The sequence below is a fragment of the Vidua macroura genome, chromosome 18, assembly GCF_024509145.1.
Source record: "Vidua macroura isolate BioBank_ID:100142 chromosome 18, ASM2450914v1, whole genome shotgun sequence".
Taxonomy (NCBI): Eukaryota; Metazoa; Chordata; class Aves; order Passeriformes; family Viduidae; genus Vidua; species Vidua macroura.
In genome coordinates this window covers 13037888-13062560 of record NC_071588.1, presented here as the reverse complement: position 1 = coordinate 13062560, position 24673 = coordinate 13037888, and the positions used below count along the sequence as shown (strand labels likewise).

The window sequence follows — 24673 nt, the reverse complement described above, 5'->3', positions numbered from 1 at the left end:
CTGGTGCCCCTGCCTCTGGTGGGATAGGTTTAACCCATACCTCTCAGAGGACTCCAGTGCCACTCCAGAGAAGCTGCCAGTGCTCAGCTCTGGCTCTATGATCCACCTGGAAGCCAGTGTCCACTTCAGTCCCAGCATCTCCATGAAGATCCACGTGGATCAGTGCTACTGGACCACCATGGAGCAGCCAGGACACTCCAGGAGAGTCTTCATGGTGGTGAACAGCCATGGGTCAGTGCTGGTGGGGCAGGAAGTAGGGGCTCCTTCTCCAGCTACCCTTGGGTCCTGCAGGACCTCCTGATGGAAAGGGATGCCCAGGGCCTGGAGACAGCCCTGGAATGTCCTGTGTCACTCTCCTGCCACAGGTGCCTGCACGGGGAGAAGCTGGGGAACGTGTCTGTCCAGCACCAGAGAGGGGGGTCTGTCCTCCAGCTCTCCATCCTGGCCCCTACGCTGGAGGGTGAGCCTGAGGAAGAGCAGGTGAGGTGGGGATGATGCCCTTGGTGGTGGGATGGAGATCCCAGGGAGGGGGATGACCTGGGTGTCCCAAAACATTGTTCATCCTGAGACATGGTGCTCCTGCTGGGGTGGCCTCAGCCCACAAGGTCGTGTGGAAGGAGAGCAGGGTCCCTGAGAAGGATGTGGTGTCTCAGCAGGTCTACGTGCACTGCCTGCTGATGGCATGGGGACAAGGACGTGCCACCAGGTCCTGCTTCTACGGCCACACCACGGCCAGGTACACTGGGTGTCCGGGGACACAAGAACCCCATGGGTGTGTTGGGGGCAGAACTCCCTTCTGGGTAGACCAAATCACCCCACTGTAGTCTGGATGTTACCTCTTCAATTCAATGGTAGCTGGTGGCATTGCCAAAGGTCCCAGCTCCCCCGTGCTGCGGAGGTGTTGTGGAGGTGCTTGGAGACATCTCCTCTGGGGTGGCACCATGTGGGTCTTGTGGTGGAGTCTGGGGACCCCTAGAGCCACCCCCCTCCCCCACTTCTGTCCTCTCCCAGCTGGTACAACGCAGAGGACCCTGTCCGGAGTACCCCATGCCACTGCTGTGACACCGGTTGTCCTGCTGCTGCCGCCCTCCATGGAGATGTGCCAGGTACCAGGGGTGGGACAGGGTGGCCCCAGGTTGTTTTGGGGTCTTGGGAGAGCTTCTGGACCTGGGCTGGACTGCACTGGACATATCATCCCACAGCATTCCCAGGAGAGGGGACACTCCACCGGGAGACAGTTGGACCAGTGCTGGTGCGGAAGGAGAAGCTGCCATGGTATGAAGGTGAGGGACACTCCAACCCTGGCCCATGTCCCCAAAACCCCCACCCCTTATGCTGAACCCCCTTCTGACCCCTAGGTGTGTTTTTTGCCATTCCCAGCACAGTGCTGGACAGTGAAGAGGTTCCTGCTGGCTGGGCTGGCCCTGGTGGGCAGTGCCATGCTGGGGGGGCTGCTGGGGCTGGCCCTGAGCACCTGGCGCCTGGGCAGACCCCGGTGGGGACAGCAGCCACCGAGGCAGAGGTGTCCCTTCCAGGTTGAGCTGCAGAGCGTGGTGGAAGCCCTGGTCCTCAGGGAGACTGAGAAACGGGGCAAGACGGGACCAGAGTCTCTTTCTCAACAATAAATGTGGTTTTGCTTTCTCTAAAGCTTCTCCTGGTTGGTAGCATGTGGATGCCACCAAGGGATGGAGATGTGCCCCTACACTGGCAAGCCACTTCTCCAGGTTCCTGTGGCTTCCAGGTGTTGTGGCACTGTCCCAGCCTGGGGTGCTGGAGATGGTGGCTCCTGGCTGGGTGGATTTCATGTCCTTGGAGACCATGGACATGGTGACAGCTCCTTGGGGACAGTCCCCAGGATGTCCCATGAGGCTGTGGAGATGGTGGGGACAGCAGGGCTGCTCTGGGCAGGCAGAGACCCCCTCTCCCAGGTGGAGACCCTGAGGGATTGGGACCAACCCAGACCCATGTGTCCCCCAGGTGAGGACATGGCCTGGCTGTGGTGGCACCTCAGCATCACCCATCAGGGGTCATGTTTGAAATGGTTTATTAGGACCAGTGTGGGGCAGGGTGGCCACTCTGGGGGTCACCAGAGTGAGGGGTCACAGTAGGTGGGTCACAGCAGCATGCCTCAGTTTCCCCAGAGTGTGCAGGGTGGTGCTCAGTGGGACGTGGGGGGTTCTCCTGGTGTCCTGTAAAGCTTGCGGAGGCTGGAATCCATCAGGAAATCCACAGTCCTGCAGCAGGAGAGGGCATCAGCGGGGTCTTGGGGTGTGTCTGGGGCAGTGGATCTGATGTGGGATGGGTGGGACTGTCCTTAATATCCCCTGAGACATGAGCGCCACCAAAACCAGGTTTAGTACAGCCTCACTGTGCTAATCCCGGCTCAGCTCCGGATAATCCCTATCCTGGCAGGGACGTGTCCTGGCTGGACCTCAGCAAAGCCCCTCTGGAGTGGAGACATCCTGTCACCACTCTCTGCTCCCAGCCCCAAGCCCATCCTGGGACCAGTCTCCAAGGAGACAAATGTGCTCCATCCCTCTGGGCTGTGGGGATGGGGTGGCGGCACCCACCTGTCCCCCAGCCCCAGGGGTGTCCCCGTTACCTGTCGATGGGGGTGATGATGAGGGGGATGGCAGCCAGCCCCAGGGCAGTGGTGGTCCAGCGGCGCACGGGCAGGGGCCAGCGGGTCAGGGAGCCCAGCAGGGCCAGCGAGGCGGCGCAGAGCCGGTTGATGGTGAAGCCGGGGATGGCCACCGAGGCCAGGCTCTGCCACACAAAGGTGTCCACCACAGCCACCCCCACGCGTGTGGGGTCCTGCGCGTGGGCCTGGGGGATCACAGGGGTCAGCGGAAGGGCAGGGATGGAGAGGCTGGGGGGTGAGGAGGGAGTGGCACTCACGGTGGCGGCTTTCCGACCCTTGTCGATGGCGTCGGCGGTCACGTAGGCAGTGGCCACGCCGTAACTGGCCCACACCACCGGCACTGGCACCAGTGGGCGGAAGGACTCGCCCACCTCGTTGGCATAACCTGAGGGGATGGTAGGGTCAGGGACCGACTGTCCCCATGTCACCCCTGCAGGGTGTCCCAGTGTCACTGGATGGATGTTGCACAGGGGGTGTTTGGAGTGCCTGGGTCTCCTTGGACCCACTGCACCAGGACAGCTGGGCTGGGGGTGACCGCTGCCAGGGCTGGTGTCTGTGACTGCCCAGTGCCCACTTCTGGTATCTGTACCTATTCCCAGTGCCTGGCAGGAACCAGTAACTGCTCCTGGTATCCAGTGTCCGTGCACGGTGCTGGTGGATGGTGCCACTAGCCAGTGACAGTGACAGGTACCTGGTGCTGGCGTGCAGTGCTGTTACCCTGTGTGCTGTGCCATGCCAGGGCCTGCTGTGTGGTACCAGAACCCTGTATCAGTGCCCAGTACTTGGTGCTGGGTGTTGGTGCCCAGTACCACGGAGCCAGTGCACTGTGGTACCAGTGCTGGGTGTCAGTGCCCGGTACCACGTGCGGTGCCCAGTACCCGGGCAGTGCAGTGCATGGTGCCCGGTACCCAACACAGTGTCTGGGGTCACGTCCCTAACGCAGGGCCGACTGTCAGTGCCTGGCTCCTGCTGTGGTGCCTGATGCTGGTGGCCGGTACCAGTGTCCGGTGTGTCAATGCCCAGTCTCCGGTGTCGGTACCCTGCGACAGGGGTTGGTGCCCGATATCACCACCCCGTTTGCGCAGCCGGTACCCGATGTCAGTGCCCAGGTCCCGGTGGTGCTATTTGATGTTAGTGCTCAATGTCAATGCCCAGGTCCCCGTGCCCGTACCCGGTGTCAGCGCCCGGTGCTGCTACGCGGTACCCGATGTCAGTACCCGGTTCCCGGTGTCAGTGCCCTGTTCCCGTAGCTCCCGGTGCCAGTGCTCTGTACTCAATGTCAGCGCCCGCTTCCCGGTGTCAGAGCTCAATGTCAGTGCCCGGTGCGGGTACCCCCTTCCCGGTGTCAGTGCTTAGTGTCAGTGCCCGGTTCCCGGGCTCGGTGCCCGGTGCCGGTTCCCGGTGCTCACCCAGGTATCGGACCCACGTGTCCCGGTACAGGTCGGGCTCCTCCGGCCCCATGGCGCGCGCCACCGCTCCCGCTGCATGCCCCGCCCCCGATGTCGCGTCATAGCCACGCCCACTCTAGCCTTATTTGCATGACCCCGCCCCTCGGGACCGCGCATGTGACCCCCGCGGCCTTGCGTCACCGGCGGCCACGGGGGCGGGGCGGGGGCGGGGGCGGGGCTGGGGCGGGGGGGGGGGGCAATGGTGGGACTGGGGGACAGCTGTGGGGCTAAGGGGACAGCTCTGGGGCTGGGGACAGCTGTGGGGACAGCTGTGGGGCTAAGGGGATAGCTATGGGGCTGGGGCTAAGGGGACAGCTGTGGGGCTAAGGGGATAGCTGTGGGGCTGGGGACAGCTGTGGGGCTAAGGGGATAGCTCTGGGGCTGGGGCTGGGGACAGCTGTGGGGCTAAGGGGATAGCTCTGGGGCTGGGGGGGCGGCTGGGGACAGCTGTGAGGCTGGGGGGACAGCTGTGGGGCTGAGGGGGCAGCTGTGGTGCTAGGGGCGGCTCTGGGACTGGGGGGCCATTCTGGGAGTGGGTGGGTAATTGTGGGTCTGGGGGAGCAGTTGTGAGACTGAGGGGGCCGCTCGGGGGCTGGGGCCGCTCGGGGGCTGGGGCCGCTGGCCTGCTGGTGGGGTTGAGGCGGGCAGCAGGGGCGGTTCTGGGTCCGGGCAGCCACAAAGCGCAGCAGACCCCGCTCAGTCCATCCCTTTACTCCCCAGCCCAGGCAGCAGCGGCGGTGGGTGCGGGGCCCACATAAGGCACAGAGTCTGGGGGGGCTGCGGGAGCTCGGCCCCGTCCGGCCCCCGCCTCAGTCCGGCAGCTCCGGGGCTCAGCCCCGGCTCCATCTTCCCGCGGGGCCGTCCTGGGGGTGCGCTGCAGCCCGGGGGGCTCAGGGGCTGTGGTTGGGGGACTCCCCCTGGATCTGCTGGGCCGAGGCGGCGTCGGGCAGCAGCACCTCCACGCTGTAGCTCACCTTCTTGGAGTGGAGGAAGCTGTAGGTGTTGTCAAAGCGCAGGACATCTGCGGGGGGACAGGGACACGGTGGGGTCAGGGACACGGGGGACGCCCCGCAGCGCCCCGGGGAGGGCTCGGCACTCACAAATGCCGGGCGTGGAGCAGGTGAGGGAGCCGTCCTCGGGCACCATGTGTGCGTTGTAGCGCTGGCTGGGGAGCACCTCGGTCATGTCGCCCGCCCGCTGCCGCTCCCCAACCTTGGTCTTCAAGTACACCCCAAAGCCGATGTCGGCGCCCTCGGAGTGGAACTGCCACCTGCACGGCACAGGGGCTGTGCTGCGGCGGGCTGGGGACACTGCGGCCGTCACCCGCTCCCCGCGGCGCCACGCCGCCGCTCACCTGAGGACGCAGCCAGGGAAGAGGATTTCGTACTCGACCTGGTGGGACGAGCCCCGGTTGACCACGACCGAGTGTTCGTACTTCTGCGCCAGCTGGTCCCGCACGTAGTAATGCTGGGGCACATCCCCCCCGTAGTTTATCTGGAAGGGACGGAGGATGTGGGGGTGGGGGAACTGCCCAGCACCCCTGAAGAGCCCAGCGGGGGCTCCTCCTACCTTGCTGGAGCACTTGGGGTCCCCGTCAGGGTCCGTCAGCGTCCCCCCGTACTCCACCGGGATCTGCGCGGGGTCGATGTACTTCTGCAGGACCTCCTTCCAGTTGGCTGGGGGGGGAGGACAGCAGGTTTGGGGGGCTGCAAGTTGGAGTATGTCCCCTGGGCAGGGTGACAGCAGGGGGGGGACATGTCAGCTCCATTTGGGACGCCCCGGGGAGGGTCAGGACTCACATCCCAGCACCACGACCTTCTTGCGCGTGTCCTCGCTCAGGAAGTGCTTGACCAGGTTGTAGGCCACGGGGAAGAGCTTGGGGGCTGGGGGCAGAGGGGGCCATTAGGGGGGCATCAGCACCTGGAAAAGGGGAGCGGGACCCTGGGGCCAAACTCACCCTTCACAATAAAGAGGCGCTTGAGGGACTCAGGGTAATTCTCCTCAAACATGGACAGGATCTGCAGATGGGGGAGCTCAGGTCACCCAGAACCCTGGGGAGCGCAGGGCACTGCAGGGACCTGCTCCTGCATCATCCCAGGGATCAGCCCAGACCCCTGCGGTCCAGTGCGAAGGGGGGTGGGCAGGAGCCCTCACCTCCCCATACGTGTCCACAGCTGGCTTCCAGAGGTGCTTCAGGCCCAGGCCCTCACAGTCGTACACCATCATCACCATCTCAATCTTCTTGCCCAGCTGGGACGGGAGGATGGGGGGGATCAGGCAGGACCCATGGGGAGGTCTAGGGATGGGGTGGCCCCAACAGGCTGGTCACGCCAGCCAGAGCCTCCTCCTAAGTGGTGGTATGGGGAGAAGGGGCATCGTGGGAGCTGGGACAGGGACATGGGCTGAGGGACAGTGGGAACATGGATGGGCAGGATGCGGAGTTGTGGGCTGGGAGGATGAACCAGAGATGGACACATGGGGTTGGCAGGGACATGGTCCACGGTGGGGTGGACAGGACATGGACTTGTGGGGCGGAGGGAGATGAACTGGACATGGACCTGTAGGGCAGGCAAGTGAGGACATTGGCTGGAGAGATGGACAGAGATGGACATATGGGACAGGGGAGGACATTGGGTGGTGGGGATGGACAGGACGTGGGCTGGCAGGGAGACAGGCTGAGGGGGATGGACAGGACATGGACCTATAAGATATAAAGGGCCGTCAAGGTTATTGTCTGGTAGGAATGGACCAGAGATGGACATATGGGGCTGGGGAGGACTTAGAGTTGTGGGAATGGACATGGACTTAGGGGGCTGGCAGGGACACGGACAGAGGGAAATGGACAGGATAGGGATCCATAGGGCTGGGGAAGATGATGACTGCTAGGGGCAGACCGGATGGGACACATGGAGCGGGCCGGGACACGGTCCCACAGGCCTGTTGGGGCCAGCAGAGTCGGGGCAAGTTCCCACCTTTTTACTCTGCTGTTCACACTCGTGCCGGAGCAGTTCACAGTCTCGGAACTTGTTCTTGATCAGGTCCTGCTTGGAGACGGAGAAGAGCAGCCCCTTGGCGTCCAGCGGCCCAATGATCTCGTAGCGCACTGGGCTGCCCTCTCGGTCGTAGCCGCACAGCCCTCCGGACATGTACTTCCGAATCACCTGCGGGAGCACGGGGGGCTCAGGGCACCTCACACACACCCCAGGGCACTCAGGGGGACGGTCTCCTCCAGGGCCACCCCCGGGAGGCCAGGGACACTCACCTCAGGTGGCTCCCAGGCGATGATGTTGTCAGCATCCATGTGCTTGCGGACCTCGATGTGCTGTAGCGGGGGCAGAGCGGGCCAGGGTGAGATTTGGGACAAGCTGAACCCCATGGGCGGGTCCCCCTTGCTGGGGCTGGTGGCCCAGGGCATGGGGTCCCACGCCAGGTATGTCCCAGCACAGCGGGGTGCCCCTCTCACCTTGCGGAGCATCACCTCTGCCTTGGGCAGGTCGAAGGAGCGTGCTGCAAGAGAGCAGAGAGCTCAGCCCCTGCCAGCCCCATGGGGCTCCCACCCCGCCAGCACTGTCCCCACTTCGGGGTTACCTCGGAGCCATTTCAGGAGGAAATAGTCGTCCTGGGAGGGTAGGGAGGGCAGCACGTCCTGCAGCTTCTCCCGGAACTGCGAGGACAAGAGGGACAGTTGGTGAAGGGATCCCTGGTCCTCCCCAAAAACCTCAAGGCTGGAGGTTTGTCTCTTCCTTGTCCCCCTAAAAACATGCCAACCAGCACTGGGATGTTGCCAGGGGAGAAGGGTCACCCTGTGCCCTCTCCCTGCCCCACGTGCAGCCAGGATCAGCGGTCACCTGGCAGGGACTGTCCCCAGGCCGGCTGCCATGCTCTGGGTGTCCCCCAGCACAAGCTGTCCCCAAGCCCTTGCATAAGGTGTGAGTGTGGGCTGTCACCACCCCTCTCCTCCCGGGGTGTCCCACAGGGAAAGGTGAAGCAGTCCCCTCCAGGGGTGTCCTTTGGGATGGATGGAGGCTGTCACTGTGTGTACTCCAGTGACCCCCAGTGGACCACAGCCCCCCTGGCACAGGCAGGAGGGTGCCAGGGTGCTGGACTGGAGGGTTGGGAAAGCCGGGGCCCCTCAGAGGGGGTCCTGCAGGCACCAGGCAGACCAGGCCCCACCAATGGCATCCTTGGGATGAAGACAGTCACTAGCAGATCACCACATATCCCCATTTCAGTGACACTGCAGTGTGTCACAGCCCCATGACACAAGCAGGAGGGTGTTAGGGTGCAGGACTGGGGGATTTGGGGTCCCCTCAGGGAGAGACCAAGCAGATCAGTCCCCACTAGTGGCATCCTTTGGGATGGAGCTGGTCACTGTGTCCCCTGCCGTTTGTGACCCCCAGCACAGGCAGGAGGGTGTTGGGGTGCAGGATTGGGAGGTTTGGGGGACCCAGGGTCCCTTCTCAATGTGGCCCCACTCACCCCAACCAGGCTACGGCTCAAATCTCCGTACCAGCCGAGGCCCTCCCCTTAATGAGCCTGATTAGCTTATCTCCCGCTGAAATTAGGGGTAATTAAACCCGGGATTAGCTCCTTCACCCTGGGACAAAGCCGGTGGTGGTGGACGAACGGGTTCGGCCACTCGCCTCCCTCACCCGCCCAGGGCACAGCTGGCACCGGGCACGGTTTGGGCTCCGTGCCCCACGCCTGCCCCTGCCCCCCCCCGTGCTGGCACCCGGAGGGGTCATCGCCCGCCCGTGGAATTTGGCTGGGAATGAAAAGCAGCGATAAGATAAAGGCACGGGGATGCCCTCGTGGTTGGGGTGCACTGAACCCCGATAACGGCTGGCACCCAAACACGAGGGGCTGGCAGAGGTGGCCGTGGTGGGTGACAATCACCGGTTCTGGGTGTCCCCGGGCCTGCAATCCCGGCGGTGAGGGCAGGAAGTTCTCCGGTCCCATGGGAAGAGTGGAAGAAGAAAATGGGGCTCGGCGGAGCCCAGTCTGGTGGGACACCCGGGATGGTCCTTCCCTGGTGGGCAGCGCCACGGCGGCTCAGCCCGTGGGACTGGGGTCCAGGGTGGAACAGAGGTAGCAGAAGACCACCGTCCCAAGGGCCCTGCAGTGAGGCAGGAGGTTCCCGAGTCCCGGGGAGGATGGGAGAGGGATGGGGGCCCACCAGCGGGATGGTCCAGCCAAGGGAGCCCCCAGGACCCACCCAGGACGGTCCGGCCCTAGTGGGCAGTGCCACAGTGGGGCTCGGCCCGTGTGTTTGGGGTCCGGGACGAGGGATGGAGGCAGCGGAAGCCTCCCGGGGCCGGATTTAGGGGGCGGGATGGAGGCTGAAAGCGATGGGACGTCCCCGGGGCCAGGAATCGGGGCGAAGCCGGTAGGTTTCGGGTGCGGAGCCCTCCGGAGGCCGGAGCGGGGGTGATGCCGGTGGGTTTGGGGTGCTATGGGGGGCTGCGAAGCCCCCCGTAGCCGGAAGCAGAAGTGCTGCCGGTGGGTTTGGGGTGCGGGGTAGGGGTGATGCCGGTCCCGCGGCGGATGCGGGCACACATCGGGGAGCACAGCCCGGCCCTGGCCCCGGTCCCCCCGCAGCCCCCTGGTCGCTCCGTCCGAGCTCACCTGGGCCAGCACCTCCGCCTGCTGCGGGCTCAGGTCTCCGACGCAGCCGCTCATGGTGCGCTGCGGGCGGCTCTGCCCGGCCCCGGCGGCCGGGGAGGCTCCGAGCACCTCCCCGGGACCGCCCCCGGGCCCGCCCGGCCCCCGCCCACCTCCGTGGCCTTGGACCCTGCCCGACCCCTGCCCGCCCGGTCAGCGCCCGCCGCCGCCCCGGGGTCGGGGACTGGGGGTGCGGGTGGTGATGGAGGCATAGGGGATATGGGGGCACAGAGGGGCTTGGGGACTATAGGGGAGTATGGGGGCTGTAAGTGATGTGAGGGGTATGGGAGACTTGGGGGATTTAGGGGCACAGGGAGATATGGGGGGCATGGGGAGCACGTGGGAAATGGGAGGCTCTAGGGGTATGGGGGCTATAGGGGTAAGAGGGCATGAGGAGGCACAGGGGGCTTGGGGACCATAGGGGAGTGTGGGGGCTTTAAGTGATGTGGGGGATATGGAGGACTTGGGAGGGTTTGGGGCCTACAGGGGATATGGGGGCATAGGGGGCCTTCGGGGTATGAGGGACTTGGGGGCTATAGGGGACATGTGGGGTAGGAGTGCATGGGGAATATGAGGAACAGGGGCTATAGGGGCACAGGGAGCCTTGGGGGGCATGGGGAATGTAGGGATTTGGGGGGACAAGGGAGAGCTGAGTGTAGGGGGCTCTGGGGGTTATGGAGTGTACAGAAGGGTGGGGCCCTATGAGAGTTTGGGGGACACAGTGGGGTAGAGAGGGTGTGGGAGGACATTGGGGTATGGAAGATGTGGCTGTGGGGTGGGAGATGGTGATCCGGGCCAGGTGTCAGGGAGAGGGGACAGGGATGGGAGGTGGGAACAGGGATCGAAAGTGGAGCAGGGACAGGATGAGAGTGGAGGGGGCAGGGTACCAGGTAGAAGGGACAGGGATGGGAGATGGGGACAGGGACAAATTGAGGGCTCAGGTGCAGTGATTGAAAGATGGGGATCAGGAGCAGGATGGCCATGGGGCTCTGTGTGTCCCATGGAGGCATGGACGCCCCACAGAGCCCTGTGTCCCCCATGGACACATGGTTGTCCCAGAGAGCTCTGCATATGCTATGGAACCATATTTGTCCTGTGAAGCTGTGGATGTCCCATGGAGCTGTGGATGTCCCATGGGTGTCCTATGAAGTTATACATATCCATGGATAACCCATGGAAACATCCCATGAAACCATACCTTGTCCCTTAGGGCTGTGGATGTCCCACAGAGCCATCTGTGTCCCATCTGTGCATGTCCCAAGGAGCCATCTGTGGCACGGAGGCATGTGTGTCCCTTGGAACTGGGACCCATAGATGTCCCATGGAGCCATCCACGTTCTGTGGACCCATAAGTGTCCCCTGGAGCTGCAGATGTCCAGGAAGCCATCTGTATCCCACCTATGGATGTTCCATGGAGCCATTCACACCCCTTAATGTGTCCCCTCCGAGGGGCAGCTCTGGCAGCAGCCACCCCCAGGCCCCATTTTGTGTTTCCCCCCGAACACACAGAGTCCCCCACATCCATGCTCGCCACTCCAGGCTGGTTCCCGAGCCAGCCGTGCTCCCGGCTGTTGTTTATGGCACATCCAGACCGTTGCAATCGGGATGTTTCGCTGTGTGGTTAAACCGGCTCTGGCTGCAGCCGTGGGAGGAGGGATTACCTCACCCTGTGATTACACCCCCGCACTTAAAACATGGATGGGGACATGGGGACACATCCAGACCCATCCCACAGCACCCTGCAGCCGCGGGAACTGGGTCCCACAGCCCCGAGTCCCGTTCCTGGTGTGGCCCCTGCCAAAAGGAGGTCAGCCTGGGCCCATGCCGCGGCTAATCCAGCCGGCAAATCCCCCGGAGGCACATGGGCTGGGCACACGTGGCCGGAGCGGGGCCAGGCTGTGGCACTCAGGGGGTGGGATGGGGCACCCAGGGGTCAGGCTGGGGCTGGTGAGGGGTGTCCGGTGGGGGGGGGCAGTTGGGTTTTGGTACTCGGGTGTTGGTGTGTGTCCATGTCACCTTGGGCTGGGGGGTGTGCCCATGTCCCTGCCTGTGCCACGGCTGTGGGTGCCCGTGTCCCCGTTCCCCCAGAGCACACGTGTCTCTGTGTCCCCGTGTGTCCCTGTATCCACACGTGGGGATGTGGATATCTGTGTCCCCATGCTTGTTCCTGTCCCTGTCATTCTCCTGGTGACAGTTGGTTTCCTGTCCCTGCGTCCATTCCTGTCCCTGTCCTGCTGCTGCTGCCAGTTCCCATCCCGGTCCCAGCACTTGTCCCTGTCTTGCTCCCGCTCCCAGTCCCTGCCCTGTTTCTCTCCTGATTCCCGTCCTCCTCCTGGTCCCTCTCTTTGTTCCCATCCTGGTCCTGGTCCTGGCCTTTGTCCATGTGTTGCTCCCACTTCCTGTTGTTCTTCCAGTGCCTCTCCTTGTTCCTGTTTTCCACCTGGTTCCTGCTTCTGTTCCCATCCTGGTCTCATCCTTGTCTCTGCCCCTGCCCCATCCCTGTCCCAGTGCTGGTTTCCATCCCAGTCTCAGCCCTTGTCTGTGTTTATATCTCCATCCTGGTCCCAATTCCATGTCCCTGTCCCTCTCCTGGTCCCTGTTCCCATCACCTTCTTCATCCCTGCTCTGTCCAAGTGTCCAGCTTGGTCGTGGTCCTTGTCCCTGTCTCAGTCTTGGTCCCTGCTCCCTGTCACTGTACCTCTCCTGCTCTCTGTCCTGTTTCCCCATCCCTATCTCTGTCCCCCTGGCCCCCCATCCCTGTCCCAGCAGTAGTTCCTGTCCCTGTCCTTATCCCAACTCTTGTCCCAGTCCCCGTCCCTGTCCCCATCCCCTGTCTCTGTCATTATCCCGACCCTTGTCCCGATCCCTGTCCTGATTCCCATCCTGATCCCTGTCCCTGTCCCCATCCCGATCCCTGTCCCTGTCCTTGTCCCGATCCCAACCCTTGTCCCAATCCCTGTCCCGATTCCCATCCCGATCTCTGTCCCTGTCCCCATCCCGACCCTTGTCCCAATCCCTGTCCCGATTCCCATCCCGATCCCCGTCCCTGTCCTTGTCCCAGTCCCTGTCCCCATCCCGATTCCTGTCCCGATCCCTGTCCCGATCCCCGTCCCAATCCCTGTCCCCATCCCAATTCCTGTCCCGATCCCTGTCCCGATCCCCGTCCCTGTCCTTGTCCCAATCCCTGTCCCCATCCCGATTCCTGTCCCGATCCCTGTCCCGATCCCCGTCCTTGTCCCAATCCCTGTCCCCATCCTGATTCCTGTCCCGATCCCTGTCCCGATCCCCGTCCCTGTCCTTGTCCCAATCCCTGTCCCCATCCCGATTCCTGTCCCGATCCTTGTCCCTGTCCTTGTCCCAATCCCTGTCCCCATCCCGATTCCTGTCCCAATCCCTGTCCCGATCCCCGTCCCCGTCCTTGTCCCAATCCCTGTCCCCATCCCAATTCCTGTCCCAATCCCTGTCCCGATCCTTGTCCCTGTCCTTGTCCCAATCCCTGTCCCCATCCCGATTCCTGTCCCAATCCCTGTCCCGATCCTTGTCCCTGTCCTTGTCCCAATCCCTGTCCCCATCCCGATTCCTGTCCCGATCCCTGTCCCGATCCCCGTCCCAATCCCTGTCCCCATCCCGATTCCTGTCCCAATCCCTGTCCCGATCCCCGTCCCCGTCCTTGTCCCAATCCCTGTCCCCATCCCGATTCCTGTCCCGATCCCTGTCCCGATCCCCGTCCCAATCCCTGTCCCCATCCCGATTCCTGTCCCAGTCCCTGTCCCGGTCCGGGCTCTCGGGCTCCCCCTGCGGGCGGTGGGGGGCGCGGCTGGTCCTCCCCGGCGGCAGGGGGCGCTGCGGGGCGCGGGGCGCGCAGCCATGGCGGCGGTGCGGGCGGCGCTGCTCGCCCCGCTGCTGGCGCTCGGCCGGGCCGGGTCGGGGCCCGCGACCCCCGCGCGGGTCGAGGTGGCCGTGTCGGGGCCCGGGGCGGCGGGGCCGGACGGGGACGGGGCCGGCAGCGGGGCCGGCAGCGCGGCCGCGGTGCCCGGCGGCTCGTACACGCTGCGCGGGGCCGTGCTGGGAGCGGGGGGCGGCCGGGCCGGGCCGGGCCGGGGGGGCCCGCGGGGGGAGCGGGAGGAGATGGAGATCCGAGGCCGCCTGGTGCTGGTGAGCGCGGGGAAACGGCGAGTGGGGCTGGGGGGTGCCGTCGGCACTGGCGAGAGATTGGGAGGGGAGAAGCTGGACGTGGAGGGCACTGGGAGGTATTGGGGGGGCAGGGGGCAGTAAGGGAGGGAGGGGAACAGCGGGGACTGGGGGCCACTGGGAGACATTGAGGGGCTGCTGGGTATGGGGCTGGGGACGTGGGTGCTGGGTGGCAGAGATGAGGGGGAAGCAGTGGGGACTGGGAGACATTAAGAGACCGGGGGCATTGGCAGGGCCGTGTTCAGTGGCAGGGAGGCGGGTCACTGTGGGCCAGTGGGTGCTGGCGTGAATCCTTGGGCACTGCGGAAGGAATGAGGCAGCGGAGGAGCCGGAACTGAAGGGCACTGGGAGGCACTGGGGGATTGGTGGGGAGGCCGGAGGCACTGGGGGACTGACCAGGGCAGGAAGCCCACTGCTCGGGTGTGGCCAGCAGCAGAGAGGAGGTGCAGGCAGGGGCACAGTGGCACCCTGTTTTCCCTGTGTTACCCCAGCTGCTGTCCCTGTCCCCACACAGCACCCAGCTCCCCAGGACCCCTGGGGCATGGGGGTGCTTTGGGGGTGCCCTGGACCTTGGGGTTCATCCCAGCTCTCCCTCTCCTTGCCACGTCCCCAGGTGGGTGACGTGGAGCCGGAGCTGAGCGCTGCCGACAGCTGGATCGGGGTGGTGCCCGTGGGCACCGAGGAGCCGGCTGAGGGCCCCCGGGGTGCCAAGGAGGAGTCCTTCACCACCGCCGTTGTCACCAAGGTGACCCTCTGTCTCACCCTGTCTCCCCTGCCTGGCCTGAGGGCTGCCGTGGTGTTTGCAGGTCACAAACCCACAGGGGTGTCTCCTGGCCAGATCTGGGGAGTCCTGGTCTGTGCTTGGTGGCCCACGGGGTTTCTGACAGCTTCTGACTCCTCTTGCGTCCCGTGTGACTCTTCACCCTGGCAGAGACGTGCTGGGTGCTTCCTGCAGCAGGACAGGAGCTTGTCAGGGACACAGCCCCGCTGTCCCCTGATCGTGTCCCCACTGTCCCTGCAGATGAAGCGAGCTCTGGTGCTGGGGGCCTCCGCCCTGCTCATCCTGGCGCTGAACCAGAACGCCATCCGTGAGGTAGGGCGGTGCCAGCGGTGGGGCCGGGCGGGGGTCGTGCCCCGCTGACCGCTCCGCTTCCCTCCCGCTGCAGCTGGACGTGTCCCAGCTGCTCGCCAAGCCCGTCATCGTCATCCAGTCCTCAGACAATGTCACCAGGCTGCTGGGAGCGCTGCTGCGGTACGGCCGGTGGTGTGGGAGGGGCTGGACCCTGCCTGGTCCCTGCCTTGTCACTACCTTGTCCTTGCTTTGTCCCCCAGCAGGCTGCGACACCCAGGGAATCACCCTGGGGGTCTCTCACTCAGCCCAGCATGTTTGCTGGGGTGGTGTTGAGCCATGCCACGGCCACCTGGGGCTGAGATGTGTTTCCAGGGAAGATCTGGGTCAGATCCATCCCTTCCTCAGGACTGGAGCCCTTCTATAGTTCCCCATGTGGTGGCAGGTGGCCTCAGCCAGGAGCTGTAGGACGTAATTTCTCAGTAGAAATTATCCAGACCAGTTGGTTCTTGTCATGGCACCGGCCTCCCCACAACCTCTGTGGGTGTTTGTTCTCACCATCAGCAGCAGCGGGACCCTGTCTATCCTCCTGACTTGTGGGACATTTGGATTGCTGCCATGGTGTCACACATGGGGAAACTGAGGCACAAGGCTGGGAGGAAGAGCCCTGTGCAGGGTCACTGAGGGCTGGGCACAGCTGGGGAGGAAGTGTCTTGCTGCCACCTCCCCTACATGTTCCTCTGGTTCCCTCAGTCACTGCCCATTCCTGTGGGGAAGGGGTGCTCCCTGGCACAGGGGAGCTGTGCCCGAATCCTGCCATGTCCATGGAATTGACACTTTCCTCTTTGCTCACAGTGGGCTCCAGGCTACGGCGAAGATCACGTACCAGGCAGTGCTGCTGGAGAACCTGGTATGTTTGTCTGTCCTCCTCTTCCTCATTCTGCCAGTGGGAGAGGAGGGCATGACTGTGCCCAGCCAAACTTCTCCGATCCATCGGAAGCAGCTGCAGGGAGCAGGGAAGAGAAGGGAACCCATGGGCACAGGGCAGCTGGCAGCACCAGCGTTCCTCCTCCCAGGACACGTGCGCTCCCATGGCTGGATGCTGCCGCGGCCATCAGCAGTGCCGTGTCCTGCCTTGCAGGGAGTGACCCTCACGCTGTGGTCCACCTGCGGCCTGTCCCGAGGGGGCCTCTACGGGGAGTGGCAGGGGGTCATCTGCCCCGGGGAGAGCAGCTCGCAGGTCCAGGTACGGCACCGGGCTTCCGGTGGGGCTGGGAGCGGGGCTGGGAGCGGGACCGGGTCTCCGGCTCCCGTCCCCACCGCGCTGTCCCCACAGAAGTACCTGCAGCAGCTGTGGAACACCATCCTGCTGATCGCCCTGCTGCTCTGCACCGGCGTCATGGTGCAGGCCCAGCGCCAGTCGCGGCAGGACCTGTCGGAGCGCGACGCCGAGGTGGGAATGTGGGAATGTCTCTGCTGTGCACCGTGCCGGGGGTTTGGGGTGGGCTCTGACCCTCGTCTCTGCCCCCGCAGCTGGACCTGAAGCAGCACATCCGGCGGCGGCTGTTGGCGCTGAAAACCCGGCGGTACCATCCTGGGAAGCCGCCCCAGAGCCGAGCCTGTGAGATCGACAGCTGTGCCGTGTGCCTGGACCAGTTCCACAAGAGCCAGGTGGGACTGGAGCCCACCCTGGGCTGAGCCTCCGGTCGCTGGCCGGAGCCGGGGTGACCCTGCCACCCAGCTGTGCTCACGTGTGCCCTCACTTCCCTGCTGGCAGTGGCTGCGGGTGCTGCCCTGCTCCCATGAGTTCCACCGGGACTGTGTGGATCCCTGGCTCCTGCTGCAGCAGACCTGCCCTCTCTGCAAGCGCAACATCCTGGGTGAGAACCGCCCTGGCACCCAGCCGAGCCCCCGCTGACCCTGGGGCACAGGCTGGGGAGGACCTGGAGCCTGCCAGGCTCCCTGTGCCAAGGCTGTCTGTCCTCCCTTGCAGGGAACTGCTGCACGGACAGCTAGCTGGCCCGAGGACACACTCCAGGGACAGACCCATGGCGGCTCCAGGGACAGGGAGGGGCCAGGGGGTGCCCAGCGAGCGGCACTTGCTGCTGGAGCAGGGTTGGTGTGGCTGTGCCCATCACAGTGCCCAGACTTCGGAGAGGGAAGGACTTTGGGCTCTCCTGCTGGGTGTGAGTAGAGGGGTGGGGGATCCAGATGGGCAGTGCTGGGAAGGGAAGATTTGGGGCACCCATGGGTGTAACGGGGTGGGGGCTGGGGCAGGGAGAGCCCTGGTCCTGCTGCGCTCTTGCCCTGCTCACAGCAATTTTTCTAAGTCTTGGGTTTTTTGTCTATTTGCTGGTAGCTGTGGCAGGGTAGGCAGAGCCTGGCTGCAGTGCCAGCCCCTCCAGGAGGTGGGTGACAAACCTGCCAGGGCTGGGGCTGGCAGGGCTGTGGGGTGACTCACGGCCTCACCGTGGGAGGGCAGGGGTCAGACGCTTTATTTATAATAACTTATTAGAAAGGATGGCATGAGTTGGCTGCAGAGCCAACACAGGGCTCGGCTCACCAGCACGGTCACTGGGGACACACCATGGGTCCTGCCCGGGTCCTGCCCCACGGGCTGCAACATGGCACGTGTCCATTCCTATTAAACATGGAGCAAGGGCTGGCTGTGTGGTTTGTGTGGGGCTTGCACGGGGCTCATAGCGCTGGGCAGGCAGCTCAGAGGTCAGGGCCAGCCTGTGCCAGTGACTCGGTGGTTCCCAGCCCCTTGGTGCTCATGGAGGGGGGAAGGACTTTCCCAGGCTGTGGCTGTGCTGGTGGGCTGAGGGTGGCTTGGACTCCTCTCATCCCAGGACAGCTCTGTTTTCCTCTTCCAAGAGTGGCCACATCCCAGTCCCCTCTTGGGAATGGATCCTGGCAGGAGCTAGCACACGCTGTGCCCTGGCATCAGCCCCAGGGCTCTTCTGGGGACTCCAGCAACAGCGTAGCCATGGGTGACTGATCCCAGTGCCCAGGAACGTCCCTGGAGCAGCTCCCCAAGGAACCAGGCAGAGCCCAGGTTTCCCTTCCTGACGCACAAAGAACTGGTAACGAGGTCCCCTGGGGAGGGCAGGTGGCTGCTGGTGGAACAATTGCTCTGTTAGGAAATTCAGACTGATCCGTGTTTATTTGCGGTGAGCCCTGGTGTGGTGTGAGGGGAGGCCAAGCCCCAGGCGTTGCACTGGGAGAGTCAGGCAGGGTTTGGCCTGGGATGTGGGCTCTGCCCGGAGTTTCTTGGAGTGCTGGCTGCTGGGAGCTCTATACCAGGCCTTGTCAATGCATCCTGGCACCCCTGTGCTGTCCCTGCTGCTTCCGCTGCTGAGCCGCCTGTGGGGTGGGAGCAGTTAAAGGGGAGGAAGTGCAGGGGATCCGCCCCCAGCTCCTTCCTCTGGGTTCCTACTCACCCATTGTCCTGCCTGCTGGCCTCCCTGTGGAGCTGGGACCCCAGTTGGGCCTGTGGGACGAACTGGGGAAAGGAAGAGGAGGTGAAATTTCCCCTCACCAGCTTCAGCTCCAGTCACATCCCTTGGCCACCACACCCTGGGCACCTCAGGCAACAGCAGTTAAACCAGAGCAACCTCCCAGCAGCATGAGGAGCTGGGAGGCCACGGGGTGGTTTTGGGGTACACAACACCCACCCCTGTGGCATCCAGCTCACCTTGAGCACACCCTGCTCGGCTGCTGCCTTCACCTTGGCGAGCAGAGCCTCGAGCTGTGCATTCTCCCGCTCCAGCACCTCGATCCGGATCTTGTTGGCCTGGAGCTGACTCTCCATGTCCTCTCTAAAGTTCCCGCTGCCTGCAAACAAAATCCAACAGAGCCCAGCCTGCTGCTGCTGCCTGTCTGCTCAGAGGCGTGGGCATCCCTCCTGCCTGTCATGGAAAGGAGCCTGCCCCGGGCAGGGAGCGGCGGCACAGCCCAGGAAGTGGCAGCTGGGACCCCAAGCCCTGTGGGCAAAGGAAGCTCTGCCATGTCCTGGTCCTGCTGTGTGTTCTGGTCCAGATGTGGGATGCACAGCACCCATGCAGGGAAGCACGTTGGGATGGTCACAGCTTTGCACGGCGTCTGAGCCCTTCCTGGGTATCAGTGGGACAAACGGAGTGTCTGGGGCCAGCAGGATCCCCTGAGAGCTCTGGAGACCCCAAGGCACAAACCCAGTGTGCTGCCATCTGCTCCCTTACTCTCAAATTGCGTCTCAGTGGGGATGTGGAGATCGGGGAAGAACACCAGGAGCCTCTCCCGCTCCCTCAGCTCCTGTGCCTGTTGCTCCAGCCGGGATGTGTTTGCCTGCAGCTCCAGGATGGATTGCTCCAGTGCCAGCTTCTCCTGCTGCAGCGTGTCCAGCAGCTCCTGCATGGCACAGCGGGGAGGAGATGAAGTTTGCAAGAGTGAGGACTCGGCCTCTCATGGAAGGCTCTAATGGAAGGCTCCCACCCTTCCCTGATGATAAGGATGTCCTATGGCAGTTGGAAGCGGACAATGTGCAGGGTTTTAGCTGTGAGATCCCTGTGTGTGCTGGGAGCCGGAACACCAACCATGAAGTGTGGACCATGTCCAGGTGTCCAAGAACAGAACACTGGAGATGTGGAAGCACCTAAAGATGTCCCTTCCTGCTGCTCCCCTCTGCCCTGACTCAACCAGAGACTTGTCTGGCACAGGGTGGACGGAGAGGGCTCTTCCCCCAGGAATCCCATGAGGATGTGGCCATGTGGCAATGTCATCCTAGACCCCAGAGTATGCCTCCTGGGCAAACTCTGGCTGTGGGTGTGGGCAGGGCAGTGTGTGGCTCCTGACAGCCCTGTGGCACAGGCTGTGTCCCACACCTGGGTACCAGCACTCACCTGCTGTGCCTGGAGCTGTTTCCCACTCCGCTCCTGGCTCTGCTCCAGCTGCTCAGCCAGCCGGGCCTTGTCCTCCTCAGCCTCTCCCAGGCTGGCCTGCAGCTCCTCACGCTCCCGGTCCAGGCTGTCCAGCTGCTGCAGCAGGGTCCTCTGCTTGGCCTGCAGGGACTGTGGTAGGGGATGAGCCTGTGTGTGGCTGTGGCACCCATTCCCCACAGCCCTGACACCAGCAGCAGCTCAGCTGTCCCACCGCTGCGGAGCCGGCCGTACCTCCTCGTGCCGGAGCATGCTCTCCACACGGACCTTCTCCTTCTCCAGCTGCATGCTGGTGGCACTCAGCTGCTGCTCCAGGCTGTTCCTCTGGCCTGTGAGCACCTGCACCTTCTCCTCCAACTCCAGCACCTGGCTCCGGGCCACCATTGTGGTCCTCATCTCCTCCATCAAGGTGGTCTTGGAGAGCTCTGGGAAGACACAGCCACCATGGCCCAGGCTGGGCAGGGGTGAGAGGCTGGAGGACCATGGAGGTGATAGAGGGATGGGGGTGTTCAGGCTGAAGAAGAGAAGGCTCCAGAGAGAACTTAAGAACCGCTTCCAGTGCCTAGAGGGGCTCCAAAAGAGCTGGAGAGGGACTTGGGACAAGGGCCTGGAGTGACAGAACAAGGGGAAATGGCTTCCCACTGCCAGAGGGCAGGGTTAGATGGGATAGGAGGAAGAGATTATTCCCTGTGAGGGTGGGCAGGCCCTGGCACAGGGTGCCCAGAGCAGCTGTGGCTGCCCCTGGATCCCTGGCAGTGTCCAAGGCCAGGCTGGACAGGGCTTGGAGCACCCTGGAACAGTGGAAGGTGTCCCTGCCCATGGCAGGGGTGAAATGGGATGGGCTTTAATGTCCCTGTCCATCCAAACTAGTCCGTGATTCTGTGGTTCAGGGGCACCCCATGCCCTCCACAGGCCTTGGCAAAGTGAGGCAGGTCTGACAGGAGGCCTTGGACCCCCCCCACCCCCCCAAACCTCCATCAGCATCAGCCCACTCTGGCACTGGCTGATGTTGGGGTGCTGCTGTGAAGGAGGCCCATCCTCTGTCCATCCCCTCAGCTCTACAGCCCAGTCTGGGGGGTGCTGGGGGCGACATGGATGTGAAACACTTGTGAGGCCAGGGTGAGGGTGGGGATGTGTGAGCTGGGCAAGCCCCTGCCTGAGCCCCTTACCCAGCTCCTGCACAGCCACCTGCTTCGCTGCCAGCTCTTCCTTCAGGGCCGAGAGTTGCTCCTCCAGCAGAGCAGCTCCTAAGCCAGCACAAAAACCCTCTCATTAATCAGTTCCTAAAAAAAAAACTAAACTAAACTAAGGGGCAGCAAACAGCCACACCAAAGTGTTTTCATCCTGATTGTGTTGTGCTATCAGGGAGGAGGCAGTGATAGGACACACACAACCAGCTCCCACTGCCCGGGATTGGCCTCACAGCAGGGAAAATCCCCCAACACCTACAAAAAGCCCTGCTGGTTGTGGTGGGGCCAAAATTTGCCCATGGACTCTGTTATTCTGTCTGCAAATGCCCCCGGGGCTGGGAGGGGATACCAGGAACAGCTCTGTACCTCTCCGGAGGTCATCCTTGTCCTGCTCCAGCTTGGCCACAGCCTTGGAATGCTCCTTTTCCTTGGCTTTCAGGCCCTGTTCAGCCTTCTTCTGCTGCTCTGCTTGGGTGTCCTTCTCTGCCTTTAGCTTCCTGGAAAAGTCCTCAACCTGTTTCTGCAGCTTCTCCTTCTGTCTGCCCAGCTCTTCCAGCTCAGCCTTCAGGGGGTTCACCTGCTGCAGCAGCCCCTGGAGGTGTTTGTTGATGCGGGAGAGGTCCTTGCTCTGCTCCGAGGCCCAGTAGCTCATGTCTGTTGCAGAGAGGTTCCTTCTCCCTGAGCTGTCCTCCAGCACCTCCTGGAATTTGCTGAGAGCTGAAGGGATGTTCTGGCTCTGGCAGATGCTGGTGATGGCTCTGCCCACCTCGTGGAGGCTGGCCTGGGCGCTGGAGCAGGTGTCACAGGAGCCCAGGGGTGACCCCGGGGTCTGCGTAGGGACACTGCGGGTGCTCTGAGCCAGGCTGGGGCCAGCCCTGGGCTGGACACCCGGACGTGGGCACACAGAAGTGGACTGGGCAGCCTCTGGGGCAGTTCCTGACTCCAAAACATCTGGCAAGAAGCATTTCAGGTGTTCCTTCTGATATTTCCCAGCCTGGGGAGCAGAGGGTGGAGTGGATTACTGTGTGGGGATCTCCCACCTGCAATCCCTCCCCCGAGGGAGAGAGCACAGAACAAAACCAGAGCCCAGATCAAAGTGGAAATGACCCATAAAAGCCTAAATCAGGTGTGGAGATAGGACAGCAATGCAGCCAAAGGGACAGTGACCAAGGGGAACCCTCAGCAGCAAAACCTACTCCCCACCATCCCTTCTTTCCCACCTCCTTCACTGCCTCCTGGTTTTACCACATGGATTGTTCTGAGACTTTTCCATGAGAAAGATCATTTTGGGGAAAAATAAAATGCAGGAGAGGTTGTTTTTACCACCAGTTAGTTCACTGTTTTGAGACAGCTGAGATCCACAGTGGGATCGGCAGAGCTGCAGCATTTTGGCAGTAGGAGAATATTTTCCAAGCTCTAGAGGCAGCCCAACTCACTCATCCCGAGATCCTGGAGCAGGACGGATGCAGTGGCACAGCTGGGAGGGGCGGAGGGAAGGGACTCGGGCTGGGAGGGGGCAGATGTGTGACACTGGGGCCAGCACTCAAAGGGTGCACGCACATCTGGTGCGGCCACAGGGTGTTGAGAAGGACCACGATCCAAATCCAGAGGGGGAGGGGAGTGACTCAGCTCATGGGACGTCCCCAAATGTCCCACCTCGTCCCGGAGCTGCTGGCAGAAGGCCCCGAGTTTCAGCATGCTGCTCCAGAAGGTCCTGGCCGTGAGCCCCGCGGACATGCCGGGCGCCGGGCCCCGTGCCGGCGGCACCGCCCGCCCGCTCAGCACCGTGTCCGCGTAGCCGGTGAAGCTCTGCAGCAGCAGCAGCAGCCTGTCCCGACGGGAAAACACGGCTTGGAGCTGGCAATGCCAGCTGGGCCAGGGAGGGCGGCCCCCTCCCGCCACCCAGACCAAGCCGCGGTGATGCAGGAGGGTGGGATTGGTGCTCCCGGGACCGCCCGGGCGTGGATCACTGCATGGAGCAGCCACGTCCGAGAGGCTGTGGTTAAGCTCCCCACAAACATTTGGGGCACCCGTGCTGCTGCAAATCCTGACTTTTAGGGCCAACAGCTCAGTGGGAATGGCTCCTCTTTTAATCCAGAGCTGTATTTATTTCACCCAGACTGCAAAAGGGGCTTTGGCCTCCCAGGGCTGTCAATGCAGCTGTTTCCAAGGTTTTGGGAGGCAGTTTAACAAGCCTGTCCCATCTGCTCCACCTCTGGCTCTGCTTCTTTGTGACCAGTTCGTGCTGGGAGCTCTAAGAAGGGAAAGGAGTTGGGTTTTAAAGGTCAGCAGAGCATGAGGCCAAGGTGCTGACACTGCTCATCATGAAAATACATGGGGAACAAAGCATCCAAGAGTTCATAAAATCATGGGATATCCTGAGCTGGAAGGGACATCAGGGATCATCCAGTCCAACTCCTGGCCCTGCATAGACACCCCAACAATCCCACCCTGTGCCTGAGAGCATTGTCCAAAGGCTCCTGGAGCTCTGGCAGCCTCGGGGCCGTGATGTGGCACTTGGTGCTGCGGTTTTATTGATAAGGTGGTGTCACGTCATAGGTTGCACTTTTCCAACCCAGCTGATTCTGTGATCATTGCCTGGGGAACCTGTTCAGTGCCTGAGCACCCTCTGCGGGAAGAACCTTTTCCTGATATCCAGTCTAAACCTCCCTGGCACAGCTCCAGCCATTCTTTGAATCCCATCCCTGGTCACAGAGATCAGAGCAGTCCCCCTGGAGGAGCTGCAGCCCCGCTGAGGTCTGACCTCAGGCTTCTCTGTTGCAGCTGAACAGACCAAGTGCTCTCACCCTCAGTCCTCATTTGGATGCTCTCTAACAGCTTTAAGTTCTCTCTATGCTGAGGTGCCCAAAACCTTCGCCAGGACTTGGATAAGCTCAGCACGTCAGGCACACAGCTGCCCTTCCCCGCCGGGTAGGAGCCGCTCCGGGGGGCCTGGGGCCTCTCACCTGTCTATGAGCAGCTCCAGCAGCACCACGTGTGCGTGCTGGCTGAACTCGGGCTCGCTGTCTCTGTGCCTGTAGCGCTGCAGCAGCAGCGGCACGTCCAGCTCGCAGGACACCTTGTCGGGGAACTTCCAGGAGGGGAAGCGCACGGCGCCGGCCCGGGAGCACACGTCGGCGATGGCGGCCTGCAGGTCCCGCAGGTCGGCCCGCAGGCTCTCCATGCAGCCGCGGTGGCCCAGGAGGTGCGCCATGGTGCGCGGCGGGACGCGGCCTGGGAACCACGGGGCCACCGCGCCAGGGAGCGCTGGGGTCAGCAAGCCTGGGATGCAGGGAACGCCCTACCGGGACAGGCTGCTGGAGCCGGACCGGCACGGTACCCCCCGGGCCCGGCGGTCTCCAGGAGTGCTGGGGAACCGGAGGCAACCGGGGGGATCGGAGGAATCAGCAGCAACCGCGGAGAAGCGCCGGGCCCGGGACCGGTGCTAGGCCTCGGCGTCCCAGCCCTGTCGCCATGGCAACCGCGCCCCTCCCGCGCCGCAGTGGTGCATTCCCGCTTTGCCCCCCCCCCCCCCCTAGCGGGGCACTAATGGTACA

The 24673-nt window shown here is 63.2% G+C and overlaps 5 protein-coding genes across 7 annotated transcripts; 1 reads left to right on the top strand and 4 right to left on the bottom strand.

The window, feature by feature from the left end:
- Positions 1 to 2027: 2027 nt before the first annotated feature.
- MTFP1 (mitochondrial fission process 1) lies at positions 2028 to 4205 on the bottom strand. 2 transcript variants are annotated; one of them, XM_053993571.1, is made up of 4 exons: positions 4051 to 4195; positions 2899 to 3026; positions 2603 to 2826; positions 2028 to 2234 (listed from the first exon to the last, which is right to left on the bottom strand). In XM_053993571.1, exons 1-4 carry the CDS (start codon positions 4100 to 4102, stop codon positions 2159 to 2161), a joined length of 480 nt encoding a protein of 159 aa, XP_053849546.1. In that variant the 5' UTR covers positions 4103 to 4195; the 3' UTR covers positions 2028 to 2158. The 2 variants fall into 2 exon arrangements, with proteins under 2 accessions (XP_053849546.1, XP_053849545.1); XM_053993570.1 differs by having other exon boundaries at positions 2603 to 3026; positions 4051 to 4205.
- A 579-nt stretch (positions 4206 to 4784) lies between these two features.
- Positions 4785 to 9819, bottom strand: SEC14L2 (SEC14 like lipid binding 2). Its single transcript, XM_053993566.1, has 12 exons — positions 9715 to 9819; positions 7678 to 7753; positions 7553 to 7596; positions 7352 to 7411; positions 7062 to 7250; positions 6244 to 6339; positions 6047 to 6107; positions 5889 to 5972; positions 5659 to 5765; positions 5444 to 5583; positions 5190 to 5359; positions 4785 to 5110 (listed from the first exon to the last, which is right to left on the bottom strand). The coding sequence occupies exons 1-12, from the start codon at positions 9766 to 9768 to the stop codon at positions 4980 to 4982; spliced, it is 1212 nt and encodes a 403-aa protein (XP_053849541.1). The 5' UTR covers positions 9769 to 9819; the 3' UTR covers positions 4785 to 4979.
- Positions 9820 to 13617: 3798 nt separating this feature from the next.
- Positions 13618 to 18119, top strand: RNF215 (ring finger protein 215). 2 transcript variants are annotated; one of them, XR_008439807.1, is made up of 11 exons: positions 13618 to 13905; positions 14555 to 14686; positions 14963 to 15034; positions 15108 to 15193; positions 15866 to 15920; positions 16152 to 16256; positions 16347 to 16463; positions 16544 to 16681; positions 16788 to 16890; positions 17004 to 17196; positions 17888 to 18119. XR_008439807.1 is itself a non-coding variant. In XM_053993568.1 (10 exons), the coding sequence occupies exons 1-10, from the start codon at positions 13618 to 13620 to the stop codon at positions 17024 to 17026; spliced, it is 1119 nt and encodes a 372-aa protein (XP_053849543.1). In that variant the 3' UTR covers positions 17027 to 17671. The 2 variants fall into 2 exon arrangements, 1 of the variants encoding a protein (XP_053849543.1); XM_053993568.1 differs by lacking the exon at positions 17888 to 18119 and having other exon boundaries at positions 17004 to 17671.
- Positions 18120 to 18157: 38 nt separating this feature from the next.
- Positions 18158 to 24518, bottom strand: LOC128816168 (coiled-coil domain-containing protein 157-like). The gene is made up of 11 exons (XM_053993559.1): positions 24422 to 24518; positions 24083 to 24264; positions 22773 to 22944; positions 21483 to 22110; positions 21096 to 21173; positions 20161 to 20351; positions 19891 to 20058; positions 19231 to 19399; positions 18708 to 18847; positions 18454 to 18515; positions 18158 to 18376 (listed from the first exon to the last, which is right to left on the bottom strand). The coding sequence occupies exons 3-11, from the start codon at positions 22851 to 22853 to the stop codon at positions 18175 to 18177; spliced, it is 1719 nt and encodes a 572-aa protein (XP_053849534.1). The 5' UTR covers positions 22854 to 22944; positions 24083 to 24264; positions 24422 to 24518; the 3' UTR covers positions 18158 to 18174.
- On the bottom strand, positions 24079 to 24428 carry LOC128816175 (coiled-coil domain-containing protein 157-like). Its single transcript, XM_053993572.1, has one exon. The coding sequence runs from the start codon at positions 24328 to 24330 to the stop codon at positions 24079 to 24081; it is 252 nt and encodes an 83-aa protein (XP_053849547.1). The 5' UTR covers positions 24331 to 24428.
- Positions 24519 to 24673: the final 155 nt, after the last annotated feature.

Excerpts from the sequence above, each read along its gene's own strand:
- RNF215 (XM_053993568.1), top strand. The coding sequence starts at position 13,618 with ATGGCGGCGGTGCGGGCGGCGCTGCTCGCCCCGCTGCTGGCGCTCGGC. Across the intron at positions 15,921-16,151 it reads CAGTGCTGCTGGAGAACCTG|GGAGTGACCCTCACGCTGTG; the intron begins GTATGTTTGTCT and ends CCTGCCTTGCAG. Across the intron at positions 16,464-16,543 it reads TGTCGGAGCGCGACGCCGAG|CTGGACCTGAAGCAGCACAT; the intron begins GTGGGAATGTGG and ends CTGCCCCCGCAG.
- MTFP1 (XM_053993570.1), bottom strand. The coding sequence starts at position 4,102 with ATGGGGCCGGAGGAGCCCGACCTGTACCGGGACACGTGGGTCCGATAC. Across the intron at positions 3,027-4,050 it reads CACGTGGGTCCGATACCTGG|GTTATGCCAACGAGGTGGGC; the intron begins GTGAGCACCGGG and ends CCATCCCCTCAG. Across the intron at positions 2,235-2,602 it reads ATCATCACCCCCATCGACAG|GACTGTGGATTTCCTGATGG; the intron begins GTAACGGGGACA and ends CTCCTGCTGCAG.
- LOC128816168 (XM_053993559.1), bottom strand. The coding sequence starts at position 22,853 with ATGTCCGCGGGGCTCACGGCCAGGACCTTCTGGAGCAGCATGCTGAAA. Across the intron at positions 20,352-21,095 it reads GGTGGCTGTGCAGGAGCTGG|AGCTCTCCAAGACCACCTTG; the intron begins GTAAGGGGCTCA and ends GTGTCTTCCCAG. Across the intron at positions 20,059-20,160 it reads GCATGCTCCGGCACGAGGAG|TCCCTGCAGGCCAAGCAGAG; the intron begins GTACGGCCGGCT and ends CCCCTACCACAG.
- SEC14L2 (XM_053993566.1), bottom strand. The coding sequence starts at position 9,768 with ATGAGCGGCTGCGTCGGAGACCTGAGCCCGCAGCAGGCGGAGGTGCTG. Across the intron at positions 7,597-7,677 it reads CCTCCTGAAATGGCTCCGAG|CACGCTCCTTCGACCTGCCC; the intron begins GTAACCCCGAAG and ends GCTCTCTTGCAG. Across the intron at positions 6,340-7,061 it reads GTGAACAGCAGAGTAAAAAG|CTGGGCAAGAAGATTGAGAT; the intron begins GTGGGAACTTGC and ends CTCCCGTCCCAG.
- LOC128816175 (XM_053993572.1), bottom strand. The coding sequence starts at position 24,330 with ATGGCGCACCTCCTGGGCCACCGCGGCTGCATGGAGAGCCTGCGGGCC.